We start from the raw sequence: 23,774 nt of genomic DNA, 5'->3' as shown, positions 1-23,774 counted from the left end.
AAGAACAAAAGAGGGTTGAACTCCAGTTTTCCGCAGTGTCTTCCTCAGAACACCTTTCTCAGCAGGGATCCTGAGATAACCCACCAATCCACAGGCCCCCCCCCCCCCCCCCGCCATGGCGGTCCAAAATCAATGTTCAGAGAACGCCTACTGTGCACCCGTGCAGGCCTGTTACACTGCGGGCCCTGAGAAGTCCTGCAAGAAGGGATGCCACTTAGCTGGAGCTCGGAGTCCCCGGTTACCTGACTATTGGAATTTTTTTTTTTTTTTTTTTTTTTTTGGACAGGCAGAGTGGACAGTGAGAGAGAGAGAGACAGAGAGAAAGGTCTTCCTTTGCCGTTGGTTCACCCCCCAAATGGCCGCTACGACCGGCGCGCTGTGCCAATCCGAAGCCAGGAGCCAGGTGCTTCTCCTGGTCTCCCATGGGGTGCAGGGCCCAAGCACTTGGGCCATCCTCCACTGCACTCCCGGGCCATAGCAGAGAGCTGGCCTGGAAGAGGGGCAACCAGGACAGAATCCGGCGCCCCGACCGGGACTAGAACCCGGTGTGCTGGCGCCACAAGGCGGAGGATTAGCCTAGTGAGCCACAGCGCCGGCTTACTATTGGAATCTTGATTCCTGTGGACACATTATTAACCTACTGAAACCTGCAGGGCACACAGGGGACCAGGGAAAGCAGCCCGAGGCATGCCCAGACGGCATGGGGTCCTCTGTGACCCAGGGCTTGTCATTCATGCCCCTGAAGGCAGGGAGGACCGGGTGACCAATGCACACGTCCAGTTCCATCCACGTCGGAGTTCATGGCACTGGGAGCTGTGCAGGGCGCATCCCCACTCCCCTGTCTGTACAGGTTTAGTCTCAAAAGTCGCATGTGATGACACGTGAAGCAGGCTGGCTCAGGAACCCAAGGTTAAATCACATTCTAGAGGAGCTGTCGGAAAAGAGAATGTCCTTTGAAAATCTCCTCCGAGGAAGGGGCGCTTGCTGTCTGTACTCTCCTGCCCTCCGGCTGATACTTGGTATTTTCACTTGTGTTTTTCTTTTTTATTTATTTGACAGGCAGAGTGGACAGTGAGAGAGAGAGAGAGAAAGGTCTTCCTTCCGTTGGTTCACCCCCCAAATGGCTGCGGAGGATTAACCAAGTGAGCCCCGTGTCGGCCCGGTATTTTCACTTGCATACTGCTTACCAATAGACGCACCCACTCTGTGGTGAGCAAATGGATCCCTACACGCAACTGCTATTGAGACGCGTGTTAGGTCTACAGGGGGGCTGCAGCTGCAAGTCTGGAGAAAAATGAACCAGAAAGAATGAAACAAAACCTCCTCTGTGTGTTCCAATGATTACCTTAAATAACTCCTTTTAAACATGGAATCATACGACTTTTACACCTGGGACGGTGTCCAGTCCTCCTTCCCAGGTGAGCTTGGCCAAGCCTGAAAAGACTTGGCACAGCACGCCGGTGCAGCCAGTCCACGGAGGGGCTGGGCTGGGCAGGACGGCTGCTGCTCTCCCACTGAAGACAACCAGGGTGATCTAAGACTTTACTTTTACTTTCTTGATCACTGGCCATAATGAAAGCGCTGGCCTCATTGCTTTTCTCTTGGGTTGGGGAGGAAGGCACAGCTGGGCACATCTGGCACACTGCCCTACCCTGCCTGCGGAGACTGCTCCCAGTGGTCCTCCACCTCGCCCTCCTCCCCCTACCTTCCTGCTCCTGATGTGGTCTCCCTTTCTTTGGAAAGATGTGAGCCCAAGTTCCCAAGTTCCTGGGATCCAGAGGAAAATGACTCTGGGTTTGATGGCGGCTTTCCAACCGCGCTTGAGCTTGCCCAAGGTCCCGGGAGGCTTCAGGGCTGACCAGGAGCAAGCCTGCACCCTCTGCCCTCTCGGCAGGCCTGTGACCCGGTCATGCACGGGAGGGCGAGGAGGTGGCAAGGCCGAACCTGGCAGAGGCGCCGCCTGGGGTGCTCGCCCATCCCTGGAAAAGGCTGACATCCTCCCTGCACGCGGGGGTTTGCGTGCAGCCCTTGTCTTCGGGCCCTGGGCGAAGGCGGCTCGGGCAGCGACCACGGAGCTGGACGGTTGGCGGGAGCCAGGCCCCGGCTCCGGGCAGCGGGCGCCGCCGGCCGACGCGGAAGCCCGCCTGGCGCACGGCAGCTCGCCCTTCCACAGTTCTCGTTCCTCAGCGAGCGGCGGGCCTGTTTTCCCCATTCTAGCACTTGCCCCCGGCGCTCCCGAGCACCCTGGAGGGCCGCGTCTCCAACCGGAGGCCGAGATGGAACCTCCCCTCGGGTGCCTGCGGAGAGCCCCTTGGGGGCAGCGCCCCCCCTTCCGGAGGGCGGCATCCTGGTGCGGTGGGGGCTCAGCTTTGATCTCAGGGCACCTTTTGTCCCTGGAGACGCCCTGCCAGCCAGGTAGGTGACGGAGTGCAGCCCGCGCTCGCGGACGCCACGCGCGGTCCGGGCGCGGGCCCGTGGCTGCGGGGAGCGCGGGGCCGGCGAGCCCGCGAACTCGGGTGGGCACGGGCGAACTCACTAACTGGGCGTCTCCGGGAAGTTCCGGCGGGGCTCGCCGGCTCACGAGCGCTCTTCCTCTACAATCCATCCCTGGGCAGGGCAACCCCGCTTCTCACGCCAGCCCGTGGAGAAGCGGGGTTAGGCGGGAGCCGGGGGTCGCAGAGGCGGATTCGGGAACCCCCGCACCCGGCTGGCGAGGCCCCCTCCCTCAGAGCCGGTCCGCGGCGTGGGGGCCCCGCAGTCCCGGCCGGGCGCGTCCCCGCGGGGCAGGGGCGCGTTACACAAAGACGGCGGCGGGGGCTCCGGGGCTCCGGCCCAGCCCGGCGCCTGGGCGTCCTCAGTCCTCCCCTCGCGTGGCCGCCGCTCGCCCGCCTTCCGCCGCCCGACCAGGCGCGGCCTCCTCCGCCGCGCGGGGTCCCCTGGTTAACCCCTGCCCGCCAGCCGGCTGCTGATTGGAGGAGGCGGGGCGCCGGGGCAGCGGGGACCCCCCCACGCACACCTTCCCCGTCCCCTCCCCCTCCTCCCCCACTGTCGGCGCTTCCCCCACACCCCCAGGACCCCCCCCCTGCCTCCCAGCCGTGCAAATCTCGCGAGGAAACACGCGGTTTCACTAGTGTGTTTACACCGATCACTACTAATCCGGACCGAACCGATCCGGATTAAGGGGCCGGAGGCGGGTCCTGGGCACCAGCGGTTCCGAGCCCCCCCCCCACCTTCCGCGCCGCGCCCGAGAGGCCCCCCGCCGAGCGGGTCCCCACTTCCCGGCCCGGCCTGGGCCCTTCTGCGCCTCCCTTGGCCTTTGTCCGGCGCCAGGAGGCCGGGCCCGCGCCCCCCGCGGCCGCCCGGGCCCGGGCCCGCGTCGGGCGCCTGGCTCTGTACGCGAGCCCGGGGATCTGCGGCCTCCGCGGTCCCCCTCCCCCGCCCGCCCTCTCGTGGAGCCCGGCGCCGGCGGCGGCTGCCCGGGCGGGGGTTGCGGCGCTCAGGAGAGGCCCCGGCTCCGCCCCAGGCCTGCCCAGGGGGAGAGCGGAGCGGCCCGCAGCCGGGTCGGGTCGGGGCCCCTCCCGGGAGGAGCGTGGAGCGGCAGCGGCGGCAGGTGAGAGGCTGAGCCCTGGGCGGGGGAGGGCGCCGGGCCTGAGGCACTAACCGTCCCGGGGACCCTGCGGTGTGAGGAGGCTGCGACCCCGGGCCCACCCCGTGGCCGGCGCCGGGCCGCAGCTCCTCGGCGGTGAGGCGGGAGCGGCTCCCGGAGGGCTGCGGGTCGCCGAGGGGCCGGGCCGATGAAGGGGGAGGCCCGGGCGGCTCCGGCCTAGGAGTGAGGCCGGCGGAGAGAGGGGGCGCCCCGGCAGCTGGAGGCCCCGGGCGCCCCGGGGAGCCTCCCTCCCTCCGTGACAGGTGGGCCTCGAGTTGGGAAAGTTTGGAGCCGGCGAGGGGCGCCGGGACCAGGCCCCACTGGTCCTGCTTCCGGGCCGCGGGCCAGGGGAGTCTCCCGGTCCCAGGCCCCGCTGGAGCGAGACGGAGTGCGGTCTCCCTTCACATGAGTTGACATTAAATGGAATAACCACCGGGGCGTCCTTTTCCGGGCCAGGCCTGGGGATGGAGGTTTGGGAAGTGCAGCCTCTGCCATTCCGACCTCGATTAGGGCAGGGCGAGACGCGAGCAAGGCCACTTCGGCAGGGAGACGTTCAGCCTCCTTTTTTTCGTTTTCGTTTTGAAAAGGTGCCTTTCTGCCCTTCGGAGCATTTCTTCATTCTCTCTAACCTGCACTTGCATGTGTGGACGAAACTTTAACGTGTCACCCTTTCATTCCCCCTCGCCCCAGGCTCTCGATCCAGGAAGAGAAATGAAACTGCGGGATTGGTAGGGGTAGTTACTGGAAATCGGGGAGTTGTTAGGTGGCGGAGGAGAAGGTTTGCAGTGAACTCTAAAATCACACCAGTCATTCCAGTCACTACTTAATGTCTTCTGGGGGAGTTCCGTGTAACGATGCGTGCCCTTTCCCCGCTTTTAATGTGAAAGAGAAGTTCTCAGGGGATCGGGCAGCAGTTGATCTCTTGCAGGGCATGGACATATTTGCTCAGAGTGGCCTGTGCATTGACTGGTCATGGAAGGAGTTTAAAAATGGTGTCCTCTGCCCCTCCCTGCGCGGAAGGAGTGCTTAAAGCAGATGTCTAAGTGAAGAGAAACCTCCTGCTCCAGGGAGTGGTCGGAGGTTTTGTACAGGGATAGTTATGGAGCTGTATTAATCTCCTGAATGAATGCAGGCTGATGGTTTTACCATGGGTCCTCTAATAAATTTAAAATGATTAATTCCTATTTTCATGAGCTCCTGTGAGCTCTTCGGAGAAAGGAGCTATATAATAGTGTTATTTGAAGTTATTTGTAGCTTCTGATTCATGCTGTATTCTTCTGGTATTATTAATGATTCATATTTTTAGTTTAAGAAGCAGTTCCTATGTGTTTGGGAAAAAAATACCTGAAAGTACTTAGCTAGATTCCGAGGTTTATAGAAGGGATTTTCTTTTTGCAAGCTAGCCCTTGGCGTTTTGTTTGTTTTCTGTTTTGTTTTGCTTTTTTGCCTCTACTCAGCCTTTATACAGATTAAATGAAAGGTTTGAGGTGTTTTGCTGTTAAAATCAGATCAAAACCAAGAAAAACAAGCTCATCTCAGAAAAGGTCTTCTAAGCTGCTCCATAACTTGAAATGTATTACTGTTTGTTGGGTCACGTGGTAGTTGATCACTTGTATGCAACCTTTCATTGAAATAATTACTGTGAATTTTGTTATCAGTAAAGATGCTGCTCCCTTTCTAGTTTTCATGGTTTCACTGCCTCCTTTTTCAGTAGAAATGATGGAAGAATTGCATAGCCTGGACCCTCGGCGGCAGGAATTGTTAGAGGCCAGGTTTACTGGAGTTGGTGTTAGTAAGGTGAGTATAATGATGCTGATGAATACTATTCATAGCTTAAACAAATGATTGCTGGGGAGAAGTTTTGGCTCCTAGTTTCAATGGAGTTTTAAATCCTGCCAGTCATTCCAGTAGTCACTTAATGGTCTGTTTGAATGTGTTCTGTGGAGATACACACTGCTTTTTCCTTTTCAGTATAGGACAGGTCTCTGATGGTCTTGTTGCAGGCACACTAACAGGCTGGCTATATTAGATTTAGATTCTGTGGCGTATTTTGTGAAAACTTCTGTCACTCAGAAAAGACTCTTGATTATAAGGCATTGAAGAACTACATTACACTGTACTCTCTGGGTATTTACATGGTAGAACATGGAAAATTTGCGTCTGTAAAGTTTGTTGGTTTTCCAGATCTGTGCTTTATCAGATTCCTCCGGGTTGCACCCCTCAGCTGCTTTATCACTCCTCCTGTTTTTCTTGTTTTTATTTTTGTTTGTGGGGACATAAAATAAGATCCAGCCCCCGATAAAGGGGCAAGTGTGGAATTACGCAGTGTCATGGCTTCCTGTGCGTCCGTCTGTAGCTGCTTGTCCGCCCTTTTCTCAGAGGGTGGTTTTAGTATAATATGTAAGACATGTAGGAATTTGGTGAAGTATGTAAAGTACGTTTGAGATGTTTTATGTAAAAGCTTCAGTGATCCAAGTTTCTGATATTACTTGGGTTGAGACATTTGAAACTCTGAATTTTTGATCTTTAACCAAAGTGATACTATTTCTTTCTGGCTTTTCAAGAAATCCTCATGTCTTATGTTAGTCTCTTGCTTTGGTTAGTTTCTTCAAGGAGAAAGAGTGTGTTATGATTTAGTTAGAAAAACTGGCTGCCTTGATGGGTCTCACAGTTTTGGTGAGCTGAGATAGTTTACCAGTTTTGGTTTATTCAGCAAATATTGAATGCCATAGCTTGCGAGGCATTGTGTAAGGTGTTAGCGATGCTGCCTCAGCACGGTGCTTCCAAACCTGCAGTGTGGAGGGAGAGACAGAGACCAAGGCAAAGACTACTGTGACAAGGTGCTGTGCTAACACCGTATTTGTTATGCATTAGTTGATGATTTCTTTGCAGCTTTAATTAAATAGCTGACTTGTGGCACACTGGACTGGCTGTATCCCTGATCCTTGTTCTATATTAAAGTTATATATGTACAAATGTATATTCTCTTATGTAGGTGAAGTAGCCTCCCATAGAAGTGAGCAGTATATTGAGTGTTAAATTGATCTCTGGTTCAGTTGATTATTTAGCAATTATGTTTGATAGATTTTTTGTTTGTTTGTTTGACAGGCAGAGTGGACAGTGAGAGAGAGAGACAGAGAGAAAAGTCTTCCTTTGCCGTTGGTTCACCCTCCAATGGCCACCACGGCCGGCGCGCTACGGCCAGCGCACCGCGCTGATCTGATGGCAGGAGCCAGGTACTTATCCTGGTCTCCCATGGGGTGCAGGGCCCAAAGACTTGGGCCATCCTCCACTGCACTCCTGGGCCACAGCAGAGAGCTGGCCTGGAAGAGGGGCAACCGGGACAGAATCCGGCACCCCGACCGGGACTAGAACCCGGTGTGCCGGTGCCGCAAGGTGGAGGATTAGCCTAGTGAGCCGCGGCGCTGGCCCGTTTGATAGATTTTTAACTTGGAATTCAGTTTAATGTTCATATCCAAATCTGTTTGTATGGTCCCCCACTGACTAAATCAGTAAGTTTGTATTCAAATTCTACCAAGTTAAAAGTCATCTGTCTTTGCTATTATGATATTTTTCTTTCTGGTTTGTTTTCAGTTTCATGAAGGCTATATTTAAGCACACTAGTACTTTTGACAGAGTGGGGCATAAGTGATGGGAATGAGTGATATTCTGAATTTTGTACCTAGACTCAAAATAATGTAACTATGGTATCAGAGTACTTTTAGTGCAGTTACCTATTTCATAGGAAGTTTTACCAAATAGAAGTTCTTTATACAAAGAAGTTCATCTGTATCCTGTTGTTTTTATGCCATTAATTGTATGTTATTTTGATGTTTTCCATGGTAAGTATATTGATTACAAGAAATGTTATTCAAGGACTAGCAGGAGAGTATTTGTTTTTTTCATAGCATAGAAACTGTAAAAAAAAAAAAAAGTATAAATCTTTCTGTAGTTTTCAGCACCAACCATAGGAAAAGAAGATATCTATTTTGTAGGACATTTGTTACCTGCAAGACATTGTACATCTCCTAGCACTGCTTTGAGATGGGGGTGGGAACGGGCAGTAGTACTGGGAGAGAAAGGTACTTGGGAGAGACTCCTCCTGGCTTCAGATTCCTCATCATGGTGACAGCTTCTGAATGAAGATACCACTGTGTTGAGGATAGCTTTCAGTTTTGCAAAGAGCGAGACAGATCTCAGCCCCTACTGCTCCAAAGGGGAGAGTAGAGTGACTTCCTGGTGATGCTGCCATCTGGTGGGACTTGTGTAGCTCCATGGTCTGTCTCTTGAGTTTCTCCTAATTATTCATAACATTTTTAGTACTTTTGATGTCCATAGAAGGAAGAAAGTCACTGCCAATGTGGGTTCTTTCCCAGTGGTCAAGAGTGTTGGAAGTAGCTGCAGTCTTCAAGTGGTTTGGTTACTGTCATATCAAGTCTAGTTTTTGTAACTAACATACCTAACACAAAACTTAGGCTAAATCACAAAGGCCAGCCCTCCACCTTTATTATTTATACTTAAACTGCTTTTTATTTATTTTAGTTTTTTTATTTGTGAGTTTTTCATTTTCTTGCATAGTAAGTTTGTATGCATTCAGTTTCTTTTTCTGTTACCGTATTTATTTCATAGTGATTGGTACCAAAATCATTTGTTTTGGGCTTTGGGATATGCTCTGTTTTTGTTTAAATGATTGATATTTTCTGTCATTTGTGTGTTGAGGACAGGAGTAGCCTAATGCACACTGAGAGATGTATAGCAGGCTCTCCTAATCTAGCTACCATTTTGGCTTGGAACCATCCATTTAGCAGTTTCGAGGTGGTAAGATTAAATTGGGTTGTGAATATACTTCTTCATTTCTTACCTCATATGTGAGCTATCTTACTTCTTAAGATTTCCTCCTTTAAGCACTGAAGCATCCACTTCCAGTAATGTGAAACTGAGTGTATCTGGATTCATATGTTTCCAGTGAGGACCTGTAGCAGCTTAAATTTACTGCTCTGACCCCTGTTGGCAGTTTAAGTCCATGTAGTCTGTGATTCTGGACACTGTGTAGTTGGAATTCCAACCTTGTATGCACTACTACCTGTACCTAGTTGAATATTGATGTTAATGTAGTCACAAATACTTGCAATATTTACTATATATCAGGTACTATTCCAAGTGTAACAGAAGCACTACAAAATGAATTTAGATATTTTTAACAGGTGTGTTGGTTGATAGCCTATATTTTAATCTATGTACTAGGTGATACACTGACTGATGCCATCTGCGTTCCTCCCATTGGTTGAAGTGCAGACTTGTTAAGGATCACTTTATGGCCGGCGCCGTGGCTCAATAGGCTAATCCTCCACCTAGCGGCGTTGGCACACTGGGTTCTAGTCCTGGTCGGGGCGCCGGATTCTGTCCCGGTTGCCCCCCTTCCAGGCCAGCTCTCTGCTGTGGTCCGGGAGTGCAGTGGAGGATGGCCCAAGTCCTTGGGCCCTGCACCCCATGGGAGACCAGGAGAAGTACCTGGCTCCTGCCTTCGGATCAGCGTGGTGCGCCGGCTGTAGCGCGCCGGCCGTGGCGGCCATTGGAGGGTGAACCAACGGCAAAGGAAGACCTTTCTCTCTCTCTCTCTCTCTCTCTCACTGTCCACTCTGCCTGTCAAAAAAAAAAAGATCACTTTATGACAATAAGCACTTGTATTGTAATAACGTAATTTCATACAGAATTGCATAAACCAGTGAAATATTATTGCAAAATGAAAGAATTGTTTCTGTAAAACTAGAGTTAACTGCCAGGGCCAGCACTGTGGCATAGTGGGTGAAGCCACCGTCTGCAGTGCCAGCATCACACATGGGTGCCGGTTTGAGACCCGGCTGCTGCACTTCTGATCCAGCTCTCTGCTATGGCCTGGGAAAGCAGTAGAAGATGGCCCAAGTCCTTGGGCCCCTGCTCCCACATGGGAGACCCAGAGGAAGCTCCTGGCTTTAGATCACTGCAACTCTGGCTGTTGTGGCCACTTGAGAGGTGAACCAGAGGATGGAAGACCTCTCTTTCTGCCTCTGCCTCTCTGTAACTCTGCCTTTCAAATAAATAAATAAATAAATAAATAAATAAATCTTTAAAAAAAAAAAAAACTGCCCAAGATAGACTAAGTATAAATTGAGTCAATAAGAATGAGATATCTGGGGGTCATCGCTGTGGCTCCATGGTAAAGCCGCCACCTGTGACACTGGCATCCCATGTTAGGCTTCAGTTCGAGTCCCAGATGCTCCACTTCCAGTCCAGCTCCCTGCTGATGCTCCTGGGAAAGCAGCAGAGGATGGTCCAGGTGTGTGGGCCCTGCACCCACATGAGAGACCCCGATGAAGCTCCTGGCTCCTGCCTTCGGACCAGCCCAGCTGGCTATTTGGGGAATGAACCAGCTGATGGAAGACCTCTTTCTCTATCTCTCCCTTTGTCTCTGTAACTCTGCTTTTCAAATAAATAAATGAATCTTTAAAAAAAAATAATGAGGCACCCATGACGTGGCATAGCAGGTGAGGCCGCCACCTGCACTGCTGGCATCCATATGGGTGCCAGTTTGAGTCCCAGCTGCTCCACTTCCAATCCAGCTCTCTGATATGGCCTGGGGAAGCAGTAGAAGATGGCCCAAGTCTTTGGGTCCCTGCACCCGTGTGAGAGACCTGGAAGAAGCTTCTGGTTCCTGGCTTCCGATAGGTGCAGCTCCTGCGGTTGCGGCCATTTGGGGAGTGAACCAGCAGATGGAAACCCCCCCCCCCCCCCGCCTCTCCTTCTCTCTGTAACTCTGCCTTTCAAATAAATAAATAAATCTTTAAAAGAAAAGAAAAATAATGAAGTATCTGGAAAAGATTATATATTTTTTTAATCTGGAAGGATTCTTGGTTTATATTCTTGGCAAGTATCTTTTATGTTCCACTTTACTGTTTGGAAAGAAATTTGTTTTTAAAGATGTGTTGGGGCCAATGTTGTGGTATAGTGGATTAAGCCATGGCCTGCAACACTGGCATCCCACATGGGCGCCAGTTCAAGGCCCAGCTGCTCTACTTACGAACCAGCTCCTTGCTAATGCACCTGAGAAAGCAGCAGAAGATGGCCCAAGTCCCTGGTTTCCTATACCCACTTAGGAGATCTGGAAGAAGCTTCTGGCTTCTGGCTTCAGCCTAGGCCAGCCTCGGTCATTGTGGCCATTTGGAGAGTATACTGGTGGATGGAAGATCTCTCCGTCTCTCCTTCTCTGTCACTCTGCTTTTCAAATACATGTTTTTTAAAAAATTGTTTATTAGGCAGAGTAACAGAGAGAGATCCTCCACCCGCTGGTCAATTCCAAATACAACAGTCAAGGCTAAGCCAGGCTGAAGCCAGGAACCAGGAACACCATCCTGGTCTCCACATTGGGTGGCTTAGGCCCAAGTACTTGGGCTGTCTTCTACTTTGCCAGGTACCTTAGAAGGAAGCTGGTTTGGAAGCAGAGCAGCTGGGACTTTAATTGGCATTCTGATACGGGGGGGGGGGGGGGGGGGCTAGCACTGCAAGCAGCAGCTTAATCTATACCATAGGGCCAGACCTAAAATTGGTATTTATTTTATTTTACTTATTTTAAATGCAAAGGAATAGATACAGAGAAGTCTTCCATCTGCTTGTTCTTTCCCTACATGTCTGCAAAAGCTAAAGCCAGGAGCCTGGTACCCAATCCAGGTCTCCCAGGTAGGTGGCAGGGACCCAAGTACTTGAGCCATCATCTGCTTCCAAGGTATATATTAGCAGGAAGCTGGATCAGAAGTAGAGGCAGGACTTGAAACCAGGCCCTGCAGTACATGATATGGGTGGCCCAAGTAACATCCTAACTGTTGTGCCAAACACCTGCATTTCCCTTTATTTTTTAAAGAAATTGAAACTGGAGATCATAGAGATGTATAGTGGATGTAGTTTGTGGGAGACTACAATCAGTGGATCTATAACTCAAAAGACGTAGCTGAAAAGGCTGATAAAAGAACATATATTTGGGGCTGTCATTGTGGCATAGCGAGTAAAGCCACTGCCTGCAATGCAGACATCCCATATGGACACGGGTTCGAGTCCCAGCTGCTCTACTTCCGAACCAGCTCCCTGCTATGGCCTGGGAAAGCAGTAGAAGATGACCCAAGTGTTTGGCCCCTGCACCCACTTGGAGGACCTGGAAGAAGCTCTTGGCTTTAGCCTGACCATTTGGGAAATGAACCAGCGGATAGAAGATCTGTCTTTCTCTGTTTCTCCCCTCCTCCCCCATTACTCTGCCTTTCAAATAAATAAAATATGTATATATATATATAAAGATTTTATTTTATTTATTTGAAAGTTAGGGTTACACAGAGAGAGGAGAAGCAGAGAGAGTGGTCTTCCATCCGATGGTTCACTCCCCAGTTGGCCACAATGGCCAGAGCTGTGCAGATCTGAAGCCAGGAGCCAGGAGCCAGGAGCTTCTTCCAGGTCTCCCACGCAGGTACAGGGGCCCAAGAACTTGGGCCATCTTCCACTGCTCTCCCAAGCCATATCAGAGAGCTAGATTGGAAGTGGAGCAGCTGGGATTTGAACTGGCGCCCATGTGGGATGCCAGCGCTTCAGGCCAGGGCGTTAACCCACTGCGCCACAGTGCTGGCCCCTAAAATATATCTTTAAAAAAAGGATGTACATTTATATATGTTTTAAGTTAAAAAAAAAATGTGTTTTTGGCTGGCACCGCGACTCACTAGGCTAAACCTCCACCTGTGGCAATGGCACTCCAGGTTCTAGTCCCGGGTGGGGTGCTGGTTCTGTCCTGGTTGCTCCTCTTCCAGTCCAGCTCTCTGCTGTGGCCCGGGAGGCCACAGTGGCCCAAGTGCTTGGGCCCTGCACCCACATAGGAGACCAGGAGGAGGCACCTGGATCCTGGCTTTGGATCAGCGCAGTGCACTGGCCGTGGCGGCCATTAGGGGGGTGAACCAACGGAAGGAAGACCTTTCTCTCTGTCTCTCCCTCTCTCACTGTCTAACTTTGCCTGTCCAAAAAAAAAAAAAAAAAAAAAAAAGTGTTTTAAGATTCCCCACTCTAAAAATGCTGTTTTAATTAATGTTATTGGTTTCAGTTGTATTGAATAAAAAGGATTGAAAAGAACAAAATGAGAAGCTGTGAAAAGTGGTTCTGTTTTGGCATAAGAATCTTTACTTTGTAAAGCTTGAAGCAAGATCATTTACTTTTAAGAAGTACCACAGGGGCCGACGCTGTGGCATAGTGGATAAAGCCACTGCCTGCAATGCCTGCATTCTATATGGGCACTGGTTTGAGTCCCGGCTGCTTCACTTCTGATCCAGCTCTCTGCTATGGCCTGGGAAAGCAGTAGAGGATGACCCAAGTTCTTGGGCCCCTGTACCTGTGTGGGAGATGGCTTCAGATTGGCCCAGCTCTGGCTGTTGTATCCATTTGGGAATGAACCAGTGGATGGAAGTCCTCTTTCTCTCTCTGCCTCTATCTGCAACCCTGCCTTTCAAATAAAATAAATAAATAAATCTTTTTTTTTTTTTAAATACCACATAGTAGATGTTGAATATTTTCTTAAAGAAAAATATCTTACAATCTTTTTTATGTAAATTGTTAAGGCTGAGAGCAAAATCATCTTAAATTAATGAGATTTAACTTCTAAAAAGGTGTTTAACCAGCTAGTACCTTTCTCCCCTGCCATGTAGCTAATTGCATCAAGCAGGTTTCAGGTCTGGCTGTCCAGTGTTAGCTGTTGACGTCACAGCACCAGCACTTCTGTGACGCGGCAGTGCTGTGCCTTCAGTACCCTCTGGACGGCGCTCCTGAGTGGAAGTGCTGCAAAGCCATCTGCGTTTAGACTGAGGCTTTGGAAGGAACTGTTGATAAACTTCTTAGGCTGACCTTCGTGTTGTCCTCTCTCTCTGGTTTACCACAGTATTTATTTGAATCTTTCATCATTTCACATAGAGTCAAGTATCAGCTCACATCTCCTCTTTCTCTGGAATCAATCAAGTGTTTCCCTGCCCCACTGTTACTACCTTAATGCAGACTTTTCTCATTTATAGCTGTAGTAGTCTCTCCTACCCCATTCATCTTTCTCTGAACTGCTGCCAGTTATATTTCTGAAAATACTAATACTAATACTCTTGTCTTTTCTCTCTTTTTTTTTCTTTTTTAAAATTTCTTTGAAAGCCAGGAAGATATGAGGTAGGTGGGGAGAGATCTTATATCTCCAAATGGCTGCAGCAGCCAGGGCTGGGCCAGGTGGAAGCCAGGAGCCAGGAGCTCCACCTAGGTCTCCCACATGAATGGCAGGGACTCAAGTACTTGGACATCTTCCATGCTTTCCCGTGCATTAGCAGGGAGTTGGATCCAAAGTGGAGCAGCTGGGACTCCAGCCTGCACTCCGATGTGGTACACAGGCACTGTAAGTGGTGCTTTAAACTGCTGTACCACAATGCTGACCCCACTTTCTTGCTTTAAAGGCTCCCCATTACCTCTTCTAGTATGAAAGGTTTATCTATTGAAAGATTTATCTGAGAGGCAGAGTTACAGACAGAGGGAAAGACACAAAGAGAAAGGTCTTCCATTTGCTGGTTGACTGCCCAAATGTCTGCAGAGGCTGGAGCTGAACTGATCTGAAGCCAAGAACCAGGAGCTTCTTCTGGGTCTCCCACATGAGTGCAGGCGCCCAAGCTTCTGGGCCATAGCAGAGAGCTGGATGGGAAGAGGAGCAGCCAGGACACAAACCAGTGCCCATATGGGATACTGGCGCCACAGGCAGAAGCTTAGCCTACCACCACAGCACTGGTTCCATACCCTTTCCATTGTATTGATTACCAAAATAACAGGAATCCTTAACTTATCAAAGGTTAATGTCAGTGTCCTTGCCTGCATCTTGGTCTTATAAAAAACCATTTAGTCCTCTTCCAACTCTCTTGCTATTCTGTTTTTAATTGTATATATTTTTTCTTCAGATTTTTATTTATTTATTTGAGAGGTAGAATTACAGACGGTGAGAGGTGGAGACAGAGAGAAAGGTCTTCCATCCACTGGTTCACTCACCAGAAGGCCACAATGGCTGGAGCTGCACTGATCCAAAGCCAGGAGCCACGTACTTTTTCCCGGTCTCCCATGTGGGTGCAGGGCCCCAAGAACTTGGGCCATCTTCTACTGCTCTCCCAGGCCTTAGCAGAGAGCTGGATTGGAAGAGGAGCAGCCGGGACACGAACCGGCGCCCATATGGGATACCGGCACTTACGGCCAGAGCGTTAACCCAGTGTGCCACAGCTCCAGCTCCCCAGCTTTGTTCTTGAATGGTGTTCTTGCTAGGTTTAAAACTGTAGGCTGGGTATTATTTTCTTTCAGCATGTTATTCACGGTTGTCCATTGGCTTCCATTTTACTGGTTTGTTTTTTTTTTTTTTTTTTTTTTTTTTTTTAGTTTAAATGTCATTGTCTTAGAGGTAATCTTTTTTCTGTCAGTTTTCATGGTTTTCTCTGAGTTTCTGTACTCTAATGTGGGGATGGGAGATGTATCTAAGTCAGATTGTCTTTATTCTGCTTGAAGTTCGTCAGACTTCTTGAGTCTGCTCATTGCTGTTTTTCTCAGTTCTAGAATATTCTCAGCCATTGTCCTATATTGCTTCTGGTCTTGTTCTTTGTCTTCTTTTCTGGCACTCCATTTAAATATATGCCTGACCTTGTCATTGGATTATTTTGTGCCTTCTACTCTGTCTTCTGTATTCCTTATCTTTTTTTCCCCTTCTATGAATACTTGATAATTTCTTCTAATCTACTACTTCATTAACTTTCTCTTTAGATTTGCCTAATCTTCTTAAACCTATACTGTGGGGAGCAACTGAGACTAGACTAAATTACTGGAACTAGGACTAATTCTATGCATCTGCTCTCCCACAACATGGCGCTGGGAGAGGAGTAAACAACTTCTACGCAGCTGCCTCATCAGACTGATAAGCCGCAGGAGCTGATCCTGCTCCTGATTGGAGGAGAGCAGCGTGCTCGGCGTGTGGGTAGCAGAGTTGGGATTGGTGGAAGAGGACTATAAAGGAGGAGAGAGACACCATGCACCAGGAACACCTGAGGAACATCTGAGCAGCCCCCGAGAGAGCCGGCCGAGAGATCCGGCCAGCGGTGTGCCGTTCCTCCGCGGAAGCGGGGAAAGCGGCGGGGGGGGGGGGGGGGGGTGCCGCCCCCTCCACGGATGTGGAGGGCCCGGCAGCTAACCCGGGACGGCATCGTTCCTCTGCAAGTGAGGGACTGGCAGCTAACCTGGGAAGAGCCGGGCAGAAAGAACAGCGCAGGGTCTAGTGTCATTCCTCCGCAAATGGGGGAGCGACACTATACATTGAATTTCACAGGAGCTGGTTTATGACTGGGTCATGCTTCTTCAAATATGGGATGGATTCTCCAGACTGTCATCTTTTGTTTTTTGTTTTGTTTTTTTTTTTTTTTTTTTTTTTTTCATTTATTTAATAGCAGAGAGAGAGAGAGAGAGACAGACAGACAAACATAGAGATCTCCCATCCACTGGTTCACTCCCCAAGTGCCTGTCACAGCTTGGGTCTAAACCTGGAGCCCTGAATTCTATCTGGGTCCCCCACAGGAATGGCAGGGACACAGGTGCTTGAGCCATCATTTGCTGCCTTGCTGGGTGAAACTAGAATTGAAAGTCAAACTAGGGGGAAGGGGGACAATGCAGCCTCTGCTTGCAGTGCCTGCATCCCATATGGGCACCTGTTTGAGTCCCAGCTGTCCCATTTTTTTGTCCAGCTCCCTGCTTATGTGCTTGGGAAAGCAGCAGAAGATGGCCCACATGTTTGGTTCCCTGCATCCATGTAGGAGACCCAGAAGAAGCTCCTGGCTTCTGGCTTCTGGCTTCAGCTGGCCCAGCCATTGCAGCTATTTGGGGAGTGAACCAGCAGATGGAAGATCTCTCTCTGATTTTCTTTCTATATCTCTGCCTTTCAAATAAATAATTAAATCTTAAAAAAAAAAAAAAAAGTTAAACTGGAGTGGCCATCATTGTGGCCTAGTAGGTTTAAGTCAGCACCTATGATACTAGATTCCCATTTGGATGAGCTTTCATGTCCTGGCTGCTCCACTTCCAATCCAGCTCCCTGTTAATGGACTAAGAAAGCAGCTGAGGATGGCCCAAGTGCGTGGGCCCCTGCACCCATGTGGGAGACCTGGATGAAGCTTCTGGCACAGCCCTGGCTGATGTGGCCATTTGGTTGTGAACCAATGAACGGAAGATTTTTCTCTCTCTCTCTTTCTGTAACTCTGCCTTTCAAATAAAAATAAAATAAAAAAAGTTTTTTTGACAGGCAGAATGGACAGTGAGAGAGAGAGAGAGAAAGGTCTTCCTTTGCCGTTGGTTCACCCTCCAATGGCCGCCGTGGCTTGCGCACCTTGCTGATCCGATGGCAGGAGCCAGGTACTTATCCTGGTCTCCCACGGGGTGCAGGGTCCAAGGACTTGGGCCATCCTCCACTGCACTCCCTGGCCACAGCAGAGAGCTGGCCTGGAAGAGGGGCAACCGGGACTGAATCCGGCGCCCTGACTGGGACTAGAACCCGGTGTGCCGGCACTGTAGGCGGAGGATTAGCCTAGTGAGCCGCGGCGCCGGCAAAATAAATGTTTTTTAAAAAGTGGAGCTGGAACTCAAGCCAGGCACTCTAACATGTGATGGGTGTCCTAAGTAGCATTTGAATCACAGCACCAAATGCATGCATGCACTGGCTAAACACTCAAGCTATTCTTGACCTTTTACCATGCTAGAGCCTTGTTTCTCTAATCCAGAAAGATTTGGCTCTTTCTAGTCCCTGCTATTCCTTTCTTAAACTTATGCACATTTCTTTGATCATTCCTGGAGTACTTAGTGACTTCGGCCTGCAGAAACTTCAGCTTCTCATCTGTTTGGTTTATGTGAGGCTACCGAGCTTCTGTTGTGGGGTCACTTGTTGGGTGGTTGCCTGTTCCTGGTCAGTTTCTTCACCATGAGAGGGACTTTTGTGAGAAATATTGTCTTGTAATTCAATCATTTTTACTTTTTATTCAAGGAATACTGCTTTGCAGATTGTAGCAACCTGAAGGATCTGGAGCACCATTGAGGCCCAGCTTCTCAGTTTAGTTTATTGACTTGGACTGTTTTCCAAGATTTTCCTGTCTTAAGTCGGCTCCCTGCCTTCTTCCCATTCCTGGACAGTTGTCTGTCTTATCTGTACCCTTGCTTTTTGTAGTTTCAGTTACCTTTGCTTAACTGTGGTCTAAAAATATTAACTGGAAAATTCCAGAAACAATCAACTGTTAGGTTTTCAAGTTGCATGCTGTTCTGAGAAGCAAGATAAATCTTGTACCATCCCACTTTGGATGTGAACCATCCCTTTGTCCAGCATATCTGCACCATACACTCTACCCACCCATTAGTTACTTAGTAGCTGTCTCTGTTATCACATCAGCTGTTACAGTATCACAGTGCTAGTGCTCAAGGAACCCTTATTTACTTCAGAAATGACCCCCAAGGTGCAGGAGCAGTGATGCTGGCAATTCAGGGGCCTCTTTTAAAGTGCTTCCTCTAAGTGAAAAGGTGAAAATTCTTGACTTACTAAGAAAACAAAAAAGATGATGTATGCTGAGTTTGCTAAGATCTCTAATAAGATCAAAAAAAATTTTTTTAAGATTTACTTATTTTATTTGAAGGCAGAGTTACAGAGAGAAAGAGAGAGAGAGATATCTTTCATCTGCTGGTTCACTTCCCAGATGGCCACACGGCTGGGGTTGGGCCAGGCCAAAGCCAGGAACCAAAAACTTCATCCATGTCTCACACATGGGTGCAGGGGCCCAAGCATTTGGGCCATCTTCTGCTTTCCCAGGCACATTAACAGGGAATCGGATTGCGACTGAAACAGCTGGGACTCAAACCAGTGCTCATATGGGATGCTGGTGTTATATGTGGTGGTGTTAGCCTGACCGAGCCCCAGCCATTGTGGCCCTTTGGGGATTGAATCAGCAGATGGAAGACTCTCTCTCTGTCTTTCCCTCTCTGACTGTAACTCTGCCTTTTAAATAAATAAATAATTTTTAACAAAAGATACTCTCAAAGGAAGGATGATGTCTATTTCCTAATACTAATTAGATGAAGGAGATAAAGAAGTTGGTCATTAAACCTTACTTTTTAATGTGTTAAAATATACATAACATTAAAATTTGCTATTTTCACCATTTTAAACTAAATAGTGATGTTAAGTACAGCGCATTATTATACAACCATCAGCGACTACCCTCCATTTCCAGAACTTTTTCATCTTCCCAAACTGAAACTTCACATCAGTTAAAAATTCTCATTTCATCCCTGTCCCCAGCCTGTGACAACCATCATTTCTGTTTTCTGTCTCTAAATATGACTACCCCACAAACCTCTAGTATTTGTCCATATGACATTTATCCTTTTATGTCTTCAGCTTATTGCTCTCAGCATACTGTCTTCAGATACTCTTGTGTGTCAGAGTATTCCTTTATAGGCAGAATAATTTTCTATTGTTTGTTTATCTTACAACTTGTTATCATCTGCTGATGGATACTTGGGTTACTCCCTACATTTTGGCCATTGTGAATAATGCTGACATGAACATGATGTACAGTTAGTCCCTGCTTTGAATTCTTTGGGCAAAATATCTTTTTTTTTTTTCTTTAAAGGTTTATTTATTTGAAAGTCAGAGTTACACAGAGAGAGGAGAGGCAGAAAGAGAGAGAGAGAGGTCTTTCATCTGATGTTTCACTCCCCAGTTGGCTGCAATGGATTGGTGGAGCCAGGAGCTTCCTCCAGGTCTCCCACGCAGGTGCAGGGGCCCAAGGACTTGGGCCATCTTCTACTGCTTTCCCAGGCTGTAGCAGAGAGCTGGATTGGAAGTGGAGCAGCCGGGTCTTGAACTGGCGCTCATATGGGATGCTGGCGCTTCAGGCCAGGGCATTAAACCGCTGCGCCACAGCACCAGTCCCTGCGCGAAATATCTTGAAGTGGAAATGTTGGATCAGGTTAAACTCTATTCTTGTTGAAGCTTGATTTTCCTTCTGGCCTCATTATTGACTAGGGGCAGCCAGAAAATCGTGGTTTATTTTTGATTCATATTCTGCAAGTCTTAGGGTGAACCAACGGCAAAGGAAGACCTTTCTCTCTGTCTCTCTCTCTCTCACTGTCCGCTCTGCCTGTCAAAATAAATAAATAAATAAAAATAAAAAAAGAAGTCTTCGAAATTCTATTAGCATTTATATGTGAGCTGGTAATAATTTTTAAATTCTAACATTTTTGCGAATAGTATTGCATAGTAAGTTGAAGAATGAAGCCATCATCTGTAACTTGGTGAGTTGTTTTAACCAAAACTTGTTAATTTTACAAAGATAACAGCAAATGACTGTCAAAATTTTCTATATTAGAATTTTATTTGAAAATTGAGAGTATGACCTGAAATACTAAATTCTGGGAAGACCAGTAATATTGCCCACATAAAGGCCACAAGGTCTGTTGTAATGGATGGGACTTGTAGGACTGGTAACTTTGCTTCTCTAAAGGGTAAACATGTGACTTTTATCACATAAACTGCCTAGTTCCTCTTTTATCTGTCTCCAGAGAACTACTCAAGATTAATTGTGAAATTAAAATGTAATCTGAAGGTCCAGTTGATCTCTGGAGATGGTGCCTCAGTTTAGGATATCTTCTGTTAATTAACGTTAGCAGTGAGAGTTACTGTTCAAATTTAGCAGAAGCTACAGGCATCAAACTAACTTTTCAGTCTTTGTTATATTAGCACTTGACAAGCTAACAAGACACAATGCTCCATCAATTCTTCTGAAAGCCATTGGACCAACCTACTTGTGTCTGGATAAGAGCTATATTGAAATCCTTAGTGTCCACATTTTTCAGCAGATTGTAGACAACTGTTACTGAATCTGTAGTGTGTTGAGGTGTTAGGGGGGATTAAAAATAATCAACCAGATGCACTGTTTGTGCTTGAGGCACTTATAATAGCCAGCTATGGGACTCAGATATTTTTGGCATGTAGCTGAGCATAGATGTGATGATGTGAAGGTATTGAAAGTCAGAAGAAGAGAACATTAAGTAATTTGTTCAGGGGTCAGATTGTGTATTGATAAACAGCCCAAGAGAAATTCTGATAAAATATATAGCTTGGCTTTAAAGCTTAGCTGAGAAACTTAGGATCTAGGGCAGAATTTCTTTCTTAAAGGAATGAATTTTAATTAGTTAATATACTCATATAGCACAAAATTTAAAATATTTCAAAGATACAGAGTGAGACCTCTCCTCTGTGTTTTTCCCTTATCCACTTGGTTTCCTTCCCTGGAGATGACTATTATTAGCTGTTTCTTATGTTCAAGCTAAACAAGATCTGCAATTACATATGTCTGTTCATCCCCTCTATGTTTTTAAAATACAAAGACAAGTATGTACACTATTGAGCATTTTACTTTTTGTGCTTAGAATATTTTCTAAATTATTTTATATTAATACATATAGAGCTTCCGTGTTCTTTTTTTCCAGGGCCAAACCATAATTTTACCCATTTCCTATTGATGAACACTTAGATACAAAACAGTGTTTTATTGATATAAGCAGTGCTGTGGTGAATAGCCTTATACATAATGCCTTCAAACACCTTCAGATAGGTTTACAGCTTACATACCTAGAAGAAAATTGCTGAGTCAAAGGATACGAGCATTTGTAATTTTCGTAGGTGTAGCCACATACTTCCATCAATGAGTGAAAACATTTGTTCCCCCTTAGTCAAGTGTTTCAAGGAAATACTTTGACAGAAATTAGGGTTTTGTACCCTGTAAAATGATAGGTAAAAAAATTGTGTTTATGTGTGGATGTGTATTTTTCTGTCCATGGTTTCCATTATATTTCTACAAAGTTCTGTGGTTCAGAATTAAAGTTTTAAAAAGCACTCTTTGATAGTTAGTTGCTCTGACTTACAGCACATTGCTTTGTGCACTATTTTTCTTTTATATGAAATATTTGAGCAGAAGCTGTGTAAGTAATTATTACAGATGTTGCATGGGGACTTATGCAAGAGACCGAACTAATTCCAACATTTTACTATCCTTCCCTGGGAGGCCTTTTTTTTTTTTTTTTTTTTTTGACAGGCAGAGTGGACAGTGAGCAAGAGAGACAGAGAGAAAGGTCTTCCTTTGCCGTTGGTTCACCCTCCAATGGCCGCCACGGCTGGCACGCTGCGGCCGGCGCACCGCGCTGATCCGATGGCAGGAGCCAGGTGCTTCTCCTGGTCTCCCATGGGGTGCAGGGCCCAAGCACTTGGGCCATCCTCCACTGCCTTCCCGGGCCATAGCAGAGAGCTGGCCTGGAAGAGGGGCAACTGGGACAGAATCCGGCGCCCCGACCGGGACTAGAACCCGGTGTGCCGGCGCCGCAAGGCGGAGGATTAGCCTAGTGAGCCGCGGCGCCGGCATGGGAGGCCATGTTTTATGAGGTGTTTTTTTCTATTAACTATTTATTTAGCTATACTTTATTTCTTCAGTTTTGTCCGTGAGAGCATTAAAGTGGTATGAGGTAAATTTTACCACAAGAAGTTGAAATCTTTTCATCTGTTAGGAATTGATAAGATTTTTAGTTCTGGTCAATTTGACATTTTAAATTGTGTATTTGAAAAATAGTTCAGAAATGCACAGTATTATCTTTAGAACTTACTTGGGATCTGAGAAACAAACCTCTATACTAGATAACCTCCAAGTTCCTTTTGAGTTTTGTGTATGTAAATAAATTATACTTTGAGGTTTAAATGAAGAGTTGTATTAAGTTCTGCTGTAAGTACTACTACAGGTAGGATTTCACCTTAACAGATTCCATAGAGCTTTTATTTTTTTGGATATTGGAATTAAATTGTTATGTACAAATTATTAAAAATAAAATTCCTAGTTAGAAAGTTAAAAGATAGGAGGCTGGCATTGTGGCACAGCAGGTAAAGCCACTGCCTCGAATACTGGCATCCCATATGGGTGCCAGTTTGACTCCCTGCTGCTGCTCCACTTCTGCTCTAGCTCTCTGCTGATGTGCCAGGCCCGGCTTCGTTTTAGCATTTGGAGAGTGAACCAGCAATGGAAGACCTTGCTCTATGTCTCTGTAACTCTGCCACTCAAATAAATAAATAAATCTTAAAAAGGGGGGGGGGGGAGATTTAGTTTATTTAAAGATAATTGATAGTGTTATAGAACCATTTTTAAAAAAAGATTTATTTATTAATTTGAAAGAGGTACACAGAGAGAGAAGGAGAGAGAGAGAGGGAGAAGTCTTACATCTGCTGGTTTACTCTCCAAGTGACCACAACAGCCAGAGCTGGGCCGATCTGAAGCCAGGAGCCAGGAGCTTCTTCTGGGTCTTCTATGTGGATGCAGGGGCCCAAGGACTTGGGCCATCTTCCACTGCTTTCCCAGGCCATAGCAGAGAGCTGGCTTGGAAGTGGAGCATCTGGGACTCGAACTGGCGCCCATATGGGATGCCCGCACTGTAGGCGGTGGTATGTTTTTAAATACTGTATTATTATTTGGTGGCTCATTTTGATAGAGGGTATTTCTAGAGATAACAAAACTACTTAAATGCAAAAAAGTGAAGTGGGCCTATATGTGATACTCAGTACTGGAACAAAATGAAAAGATCTGAGCTTTTGATCAGCTGTCAGCTTCTTACTTGTTAATAACAATAAGGAAAAAGACAGTCATTATATTCTCTGGACCAGAACCAGAGGAGCCATTTGTTGCACAGAATTATTTGTTGTAGGTAACTTACTTTAACAAGTTCTCCAGTATTTAATTTATTTCTGAAATAGTTGCTTAGAATAAAATTCTTATGAGCCATCCTTACTGAACTACTTTTTACATTTGATCTTAGCCAAAAGGCTGAGAAGCGATCTGAACTACTTTTTATTTATTTGGAAGACACAGAGAGATCTTCCATCCACTGACTCATTCCCCAAATGCCTGCGACACCTGGTGTTGAATCAAGCTAACACCAGGAGCTAGGCATTCAATTCAGATCTCTAATCTAGGTGGCAGGGACCCCAATACTTGAGCTA

The 23,774-nt window shown here is 47.3% G+C and overlaps 1 protein-coding gene across 12 annotated transcripts in view; it reads left to right on the top strand.

Annotated features, from left to right (window-relative positions):
- Window positions 1-2,115: 2,115 nt before the first annotated feature.
- Window positions 2,116-23,774, top strand: part of TLK2 (tousled like kinase 2) — a 130,680-nt gene continuing 109,021 nt past the window's right edge. For 2 of the 12 annotated variants that reach the window (XM_008271671.4, XM_008271669.4), the window contains exons 1-2: window positions 2,121-2,415; window positions 5,358-5,443. In XM_008271671.4, coding sequence (XP_008269893.2) covers window positions 2,277-2,415; window positions 5,358-5,443 — 225 coding nt within the window. In that variant the 5' untranslated portion in view covers window positions 2,121-2,276. Of the gene's footprint in view, window positions 2,416-3,477; window positions 3,611-3,891; window positions 3,910-5,357; window positions 5,444-23,774 lie in introns of those variants that run through there. The other 10 variants (XM_070060512.1, XM_051825104.2, XM_070060511.1 and 7 more) reach the window with 8 other exon arrangements.

This window comes from Oryctolagus cuniculus, chromosome 17 (assembly GCF_964237555.1).
Source record: "Oryctolagus cuniculus chromosome 17, mOryCun1.1, whole genome shotgun sequence".
In the NCBI taxonomy this organism is placed as follows: domain Eukaryota; kingdom Metazoa; phylum Chordata; class Mammalia; order Lagomorpha; family Leporidae; genus Oryctolagus; species Oryctolagus cuniculus.
This window is presented reverse-complemented; position numbering and strand designations above follow the sequence as displayed.